The 8,313-nt window shown below is 37.9% G+C and overlaps 1 protein-coding gene across 1 annotated transcript in view; it reads left to right on the top strand.

Moving 5' to 3' along the window:
- The window catches only part of SPIRE1 (spire type actin nucleation factor 1), a 377,419-nt gene extending 373,355 nt beyond the window's left edge, over positions 1-4,064 (top strand). Inside the window, exon 17 of the mRNA XM_023724819.1 lies at positions 2-4,064. Coding sequence (XP_023580587.1) covers positions 2-260 — 259 coding nt within the window. The 3' untranslated portion in view covers positions 261-4,064. The remainder of the gene's footprint in view (position 1) is intronic.
- The last annotated feature ends 4,249 nt before the right edge of the window (positions 4,065-8,313 follow it).

Consider the following 8,313-nt stretch of genomic DNA (forward strand, 5'->3'; position numbering starts at 1 on the left):
GGTTCTCCTCGAGGTCAAAGTCTGTGGAGAAATCAGATGAAGAACTCCAGTTTCCCAAAGAGCTGATGGAGGATTGGAGCACCACAGAAGTGTGTATAGACTGCAAGAAGTTCATTTCAGAAATCATCAGTTCCAGCCGGCGTAGCCTGGTGTTGGCCAACAAGAGAGCCCGGTTAAAAAGGAAGACACAGTCCTTCTACGTGTCCTCACCAGGCCCCTCGGAGTACTGCCCTTCAGAGAGGACTATCAATGAGATCTGAGCTCATTCCTCTTGGTTGCTTTGTGCTTCACGTCGGCGTCCATGTGTGAGGACACTGAGCTTCCTCTGTCATTTCATTTAATAGCCTTGGACTTGTATCCAATCTGATGTTTCCTGTATCACATTGTCCCCTAGACTGAGTGCTGTGTTCGTATTGATTGACAATGTGTGGCAGGCCAGCCAGCTGCTCACTTGCACTGAGAGAGGACAATAGTTTGAAACTTGTTTTTGTGTGTGTGTGGATTTGGAGTCCAGAAACTTTTTCCTTAGTTCAGTTCTTCACTGTTCTTCAAATAATTTTCTGACTAAGGCAAAAGCTTCTCACATGAGAAATCAGCCTGACCAGGTGTTGATATTAGCACAGTCTATGCAGTAAGTCATATTGACGCTTCCACCTGACAGTGTTCATGTCTAATAACCCAGAGCCCTGCCCGATGCCAGACACTTGTAGGCAGGACCTTGCTATTTATCGTCTAACAGCACAAAATCTAGGAGGATTTGCTAACACTATCAAACGGATTGCTAACTTATTGTTGCTGTGAGATAGAGTAAACAAGGGACTTGGCCAGCACCTCTGTGCAGGTTGTACATCCAGGTAGGTAGGCCGCGGTTTCCTCTGAGCTGCTGTGTCTGCCCCGGGGTGATTCCTCAGTGCCTCCTGTGTGGGCAGCAGCTTTTCACAGCCTTTCTTGAATACATCATGGTTACCATGTGTGAGGACACTGAGCTTCCTCTCTCTGGTTTCATTTTAGGCTTGGACTTGCATCCGATCTGATGTTTGCTGTATCACATTGTCCCCTAGACTGAGTGCTGTGTTCGTATTGATTGACGATGCATCATAGTTTTATGATGGAAGTCTAAGAATTAAAGTTTTGTGGGCACTTCAGGACAAGGAAGGCTGAGAGCCTGTCAAGAAGTTGAGCGTGTTGTGGCTGACAGTGACAAAGGTTTTGGCAGCACAGGGTGCCCACCCCAGCCACCTTGTGGGGAACAGGCTGGAGCTCGGACATTTCTAACTGCAGTCTTCATCACTTTTCCGTGTAGCCGTCATAACTAAATTAAGCCACAATTTGGCACCTAAGGTCTCAAATGGAAATTTATTTTTATAAATGAATTTTAAAAGAAAAAAGATTGTCTAGCTGTTTTAAAGTTTCAAGCAAATCAACCTGCTGACAGGCTTTCCAGATGCTTTTTGCACTAAAACTTTCCTTGTAAATGGCTTGAGTGAGTAGGTTGGGTTTCTTGATGAAGGCATGTTGGAGGGGAGCAGTGTATACCTGAAATCTCTGAGCTTGCTCGGCCCACAGCATGGGCTATACTTCATTATTTTGGTACGCTTAGAAGCAACCAACCAATCAAATGGCCATGAACGTTTGCAAAATCAGTTACTGCACATACACAGTAATTTTCTAAAAATTCTAGGGTATGTCTGTAGCCAACACTATGTCCGCACCATTTAATAAAAGGCATGACAGTAGCATTTCATACCACATCAGAATATAGTGACATTTCTATATTAAATTAACAGTAATACCTCAAAACTGCTCTGGTAGTAGTATTTAATGGATTGAAATTTATAATTCAATGTAACTTACAAAATAAACTCTGCCAGTTGACTAAAATCATGCATGTTAACATTTCGTCTGTATTTGCATGTAAAAGTGGGTCACCGGGGAACCCTTATTAATTATGTAAATGTTTAAGTTATTTTAAAAAGACTTTTGTTGAAGGGCTTTAGAACACTATATTGGACAAATCTTATTTATAAAATTTTTCAAGGACTAATTTGAACTTTATATACAGATCTGTATGCAGATCCACACACTTTAATGGCCCCAGGCCTGGGCTTCTCAAACACAACCAGGGAGGGGAGCATGTGGGAGGAAATGGTGTTTGTATATGTGTATGACATGCACCGAAGACAGTGTGCTTTTTAAAATAATGACTACTTTACTGTTTTCATTAAAACATCAGAAACTAAACCCTAAAAAATGAGAATTACAGTCACATAACGAACATCTAGTAAGTCTCTATCTTGTATTTCACATCTTAGGTTTATGATACTGTCTAGGATTACTCAGGCATTATGATCACCTATCACCAGAACATTCTAACATGAAGTCTTCAGTGGCATAAACAGGGTTTGCAAAGTACATCCAAGAGATCAGCTGGGTGGAGTGTCCTTATGGAACACTTTGCAGAAATAGTATAAGCAGAGGGCACACAACATAATTACAACTGTAGAAATCAAATCAGCATTGCTTTTTGGTGCCAAAAGAAATTCTTACATTTAACTCTTAAACACTTCAACTAAGTTAGGTAAATTCCATAAGGTAATTCACTAAGAGTTTGTGGAGCTTGGTTTTAAATCATTAGCCTAGTGTGACTTTAGACATGGCTTCCTATTCTTACTTCTAAAATAACATATCTTTGCAGTGTTGCTCTTTGTCTTAGTCCCCTGCTGTTTGGCATTTACCTCTGATCCAACAACAACAAAAATGTTGGCTGGCTGGTCTTATCATTTGGAGTCAGATGTATATTAAAGCTCTGTATCTGTGAATGGCCATTCCTGCCCCATCCCCTTCCTCTCATCCACACTCCCTCCTTCCAGTCCCCAGACCTCATTAAGTCACACTACGGGGAGAGCTGTGTCTTTCTTCCCGTAGCTTAACTTTCTATCAGTGTATCTAAGAATGCTTGTGAATACTGTAATATATTTATTAATATTTGAAAGGCATTCAGTGTACAATGGGAATTAACTCTCAAGGCAAATGAAAAATAATAGATATATACATTGACTTAACAATCTTACTAGATTCCAAGTCTTAGCCCTTTTGAATTAAACCAGAAGGTTGTCATGTAGGAGTTTAAAAAATTATTTTAAGTTTGAAGAGATTACGTGATTAGCACCATGAACCCATACCATGAATTTCTTAAGGCTGTTATTTTTCTAACTGTATTAATTAATATAGGACTCGATTTTAGGTGTCCCATAGGAGACAGAAAAGTTTTTAAATTATGTTGCTATTTGCTAAAGCAGAGTAGCAAAAAACTTTGTACATGCAAAACTGTTGAAGACCCTGAGGAGATGTATACTGGTGGGTTTTGATCAGCTCCTGTGTGTAAATGCAAGGTACTGCTGCCGTTCAGGCAACATGACAGAACCAAGCACTTTCCATTAAAGTCTTTTATTTTAAATATTATCTAGGGAGAAATAAAATGGCTTTCCATCATACCATCTGTGTTGAATTACTATCGTAACTGGTGATGCCTTTTGGTAATTAGCTGTTAGAAGTCACCTAGGCTAGGAAGGCAAAGTGCTTTTATCATTGGCAGCTTAAGGTCATTTTGAGAAATACAAAAGTCATATGTGGAGACTTTTAAATTATGTAGAGAGAGACAAAACTTTGATATATGATTTCTAAACAGAATTCCTCATGGGGTATGTTTCTAAAATGCCCCATGCTAGAAACATTTCTTTTTGTAGCATTTAAAGGCTTGAGGAATAGTTAGGAAGCTCAAACCCAAAATCAACATAGAGAAGTTCTGTTTTTACATGAACTGAGCTAGAGAACATCATCGTGGACCCTTTACATAGTTTAAACATTACATGATATTGGGTTTGAAATTAATTCATTTGTATATGCCATTCCCTTGTTTCCCAGACATTTTTTTAGGATCTCCTTCCACTGGAGTTTCCCTGCAATCTGTGTATAACAAGACATTTCTTTGTGTCTAGCTAATAATCCAAATGTTCAGTGACTTTCTAAGTCCAAGTCAGAGTCCTCAACTCATGCCTCCCAAATTCCAAAGATACAGGAATATTTGGATACCATAAATAGGAGAAGCTTTGAGTAACCCTTATTTAACTATATCTTTTTTTTTTTTTTTTGAGGAAAAAATGTATAGTTGTAAATCATCATAGTCCAGAATTTCATAAAGAGAATTTCTTCTAGAAAAGGACTTGATTGCATACATCATGCATATAAAGACTCCAGTTCTTATATCTATCTCTGCAGAATGTGCACATCTGTGTGTGCGCACACACACAGATACTCATTTTAATACTAACAAAGGGCATGGTCCTTCTTTCCTCCTGTCAGCCAAAGGCATATATCCTAGAAACATCTCCCTTTGCCCAACCAAAAGAGCCAAAAGAGTCTAAAAGGTAAAAACCTCTTAATATAAAACTTTGCTTACACTAATAAAAAGTTGAGGTGCAATTACCTGGTGGGACTGAATTACCTGGAAGACTGAATTTACACTATTATTCTGACTTACTCCATTAAAATGTATATGATGTTGATAGCAGAATCAAGATGTCAGAGTAGGAAGCTCCACACTCCCCTCCTCCCACAGAGAAATTAAAAATAAGCACAAAACAGCAGTGCTCACACTGTCAAAATGCTGATGAACAGCTGGGAGATCACAGCAGTGGAGAAAAGACTTGCGGAACATTTGAAAAAGTCTCTAATGTTCTACCACAGCCTACAACAATAAGCTAAGAGAAGGAAGAAGAAAGGAGAAGAAAGCAAGCAAGAAAACCTAGCAAACTCTGAGGAAGGGTGCAGAGAACATGAGTTCTAGAACTCATTTGTATTATTCAAATGCCCTGTTTCAACCAAAAAGTCACAACAGAAACAAGGAAAGATTGTCCATTCGAAGGAATAAAATAAACCAACAGAGCCCATCCTTGAGGAAGACCAGACATTGGACCTACTTGATACAGATTTTAAAATAACTGTCTTAAATATGTTCAAAGAATTAGAGACCCCAGAATCTATTGCCTGGAAACAACTTTTTGTAACTTGAGATGAAACTATCCCATAAAGTCATCTTTAAACAATTTATCTCAATTAATAATATCTGTCTTAAAAAAAAAAAAAAAGTTAAAGGAAAATACAAAGAACTAAAAACTTAAGAAAATGTATGAACATAATGAGAATATTAATAGAGATAGAAATTATAAAATGAAACCAAACCCAAATTCTGTAGCTTGGAAGTACAATAACTGAAATTAAAAATTCACTAGAGAGGTTCAACAGCAGATTTGAGCTGGCAGAAGAAATGATTCATGATCATCTAAAGTACAATTTAAAAAAAGTAAATAAATGCCATTAAGAAAGAAAAGAAATGAGCCATGAACTTGAAGATAGGGCAGTTGAAATGATCCAGACTGAAGAAAAGAAAGAAAAAAGATTAAATAAAAATGAACAAAGCATAAAAGAATTGTTGGACACCATGCGAGTCCCAGAAGGATGGTAGGAAAAAAGAGGGGGCAGAAAGAACATTTGAAGAAATAATGGTTGAAAACTTTCCAAATCTGACTAGAGACAGTTTGCACATACATGAAGGTCAACAAATTCCAAGTAGGATAAACCCAAGGAGATCTACGCTGAGACATATTATAATCAAATTGTTAACAACTGAAGAGAAGACTTTGAAAGCAGCAAGAGAAAAGTGAACCATCACATACAAGGGAGCCCCCGATAAGACTAAGTGTTGAATTCTCCCCAGAAACCATGGAGGCCAGAAAAAAGTGGAATGACATATTCAAAGTACTGGAAGGAAGAACTGCCATCCAAGAATCCTGTACCTAGCAAAACTGCCCTTCCAAAACAAAGGTGAAATTAAGACATTCCCTGATAAACAAAAGGTGAGGGAGTTCATTATGCCCAGACCTGCCCTAAAAGAAATGCTACAGGGAGTCCACAGTTTGAAAGGGAGGACACCATATAGTAACCCAAAAAACTGGAGAAATAAAGACCTTTGGTAAAAGTAATTTCAAGGGCAAACATAAAGGCCAATTTTGCTTTATTTTTTGGTTTGTAATTGTATTTGTTATATTCTACATAATATAAAAGACAACACTATAAATACTAATTATATGATTGTGGCTGTTATTAGCTGCCTTCGAGACTATTCTGCATCATGGAGAAACTACACATGCAGAGTAGACTGCTCCACAGGTTTTTCAAGGCTGTGACCTTTCAGAAGCAGATCACCAGACCTGTCTTCCGACGTGCCTCTGGGTGGGTTTGAACCACCAACCTTACAGCTAGTAGTCAAGGGCTTAACCTCTTGCACCACCCAGGGCTTCTTAATTATATACTGGGTATATAATGTATAAAGATATAATTTGTGACATCAGCAACATAAAGGGAAGGGTAGAGACGTATAGGAACTGAGCTTTTGTAATTGAAGTTAAATTGGTATTACTGTAAACTAGGTTGTTAAAAAGTTAGGATGATAAAGGTAATCTCTGTGGTAACCACTTAGAAAACGTCTTACTTTAAATGTGAATGGACTGAACTCTCCAAAATGCACAGATTGGCAGAATGGATAAGACAATATGACCCAAATGTACGTGGTCTACAAGAGACCCATTTTAAATCAAAAGATACAAAAACAGGTTGAAAGTGAAAGGCTGGAAAAAAAAATGTTCCATGCAAAAAGAAACCAAAAGAGAGCTGGGGTGGTATTATCGATTGAACTGTGTCCCCAAAAAATGTGTATCAACTTGGCGAGTCCATGATTCCCAGTATTGTGTGATTGTCCACCATTTTCTGATCTGATGTGATTATCCTGTGTTATAAATCCTAATCTCTATGATATTAATCACAATGAGGCAGGGTTAGAGGCAGTTACGTTAATGAGGCAGGATTCAATCTACAGGATTAAATTGTATCTTAAGTCAATTTCCTTTGAGATATAAAAGAATTGAGCAGAAAGGAGAAGGACCTCATTCCACCAAGAAAGAAGAGCCAGTAGTTGAGCATGTCCTTTGCACCCAGGGTCCCTGTGCTGAGAAGCTCCTAGACCAGGGGAAGATTGATGACAAGGACCTTCTTCCAGAGCCAACAGAGAGAGAAAGCCTTCGCCTGGAGCTGATGCCCTGAATTCAGTCTCCTAGCCTCCTAGACTATGAGGGAATACATTTCTTTTTGTTAAAGCCATCCATTTGTGGTATTTGTTATAGCAGCACTAGATAACTAAGACAGGTAGCTATATTAATATCAGACAAAACAGACTTTAAGTCAAAATCTGGTATTAGAGACAAAGGACATTATACAATGATAAAAGAATCAATTCATCAAGAAGTCATCACATATAAATATATATGCACCTAATAGCAGAGCCCCAAAATATGTGAGGCAAACACTGACAGAACTAAAAGGAGAAATAGTTTTACAATAATAGTTGTAGACTTCAACACACGATTTTCAAAAATGGATACACATTCAGACAGAAGAATAACAAGGAAATAGAGGATCTGAATGACACTATAAATCAACTAGACCTACAGACAAAGTATTTTCTCTGACCATAGTGGAATGAAGTAAAAATCAATAATAGAAAACTGGAAATTTGAAAACTGTGAAAATTAAACAACCAATAGGTCAAAGAAGAAATCACAAGGGAAATCAGAAAATACTTAGATTAATGAAAATGAAAGCAAAACTTAGGGGATACAGCAAAGGAATTACTCAGAGGAAAGTTTATAGTATAAATACTTCATTAAAAAGAAGAAAAAGCCCAAACCAATAACCTAACTTTATACCTTGAGAAACTGGAAGAGTCCAGAGCAACCAGACAGAAGGAATAATTAAGATTAAGGCAGAGATACATGAAATAGAAAATATAAGAACAATACTGAGAACCAACAAAACCCAAAGTTGGTTTTTTGAAAAAATCAACAAAATTGACAAACCCCTAGCTACACTGACAAAGAAAAAAAGATAGGAGATGCTAGTAACTAAAATCAGAAATGAAAAAGGTTTAAACACAAAAGAAAACATTCTTTGATGGTTACAAGGGTGGGGAGGGAGGGAGCAAGGTATTCACTAACTAGAGAGTAGACAAGAATTTTCTTAGGTGACAGTAAGGACAGCACACACTACAGGGGAAGTCAGCACAACTGGACTAAACCAAAGCTAAGAAGCTTCCTGAATACATTCAAACACTTTGAGGGACAGAGTAGCAGGGGTAGGTGTCTGGGGACCATGCTTTCAGGAGACATCTAGGTCAAGTGGCATAACAAGGCTTACTAAGAA

This window comes from Trichechus manatus, unplaced genomic scaffold, assembly GCF_000243295.1.
Source record: "Trichechus manatus latirostris isolate Lorelei unplaced genomic scaffold, TriManLat1.0 scaffold00262, whole genome shotgun sequence".
In the NCBI taxonomy this organism is placed as follows: Eukaryota; Metazoa; Chordata; class Mammalia; order Sirenia; family Trichechidae; genus Trichechus; species Trichechus manatus.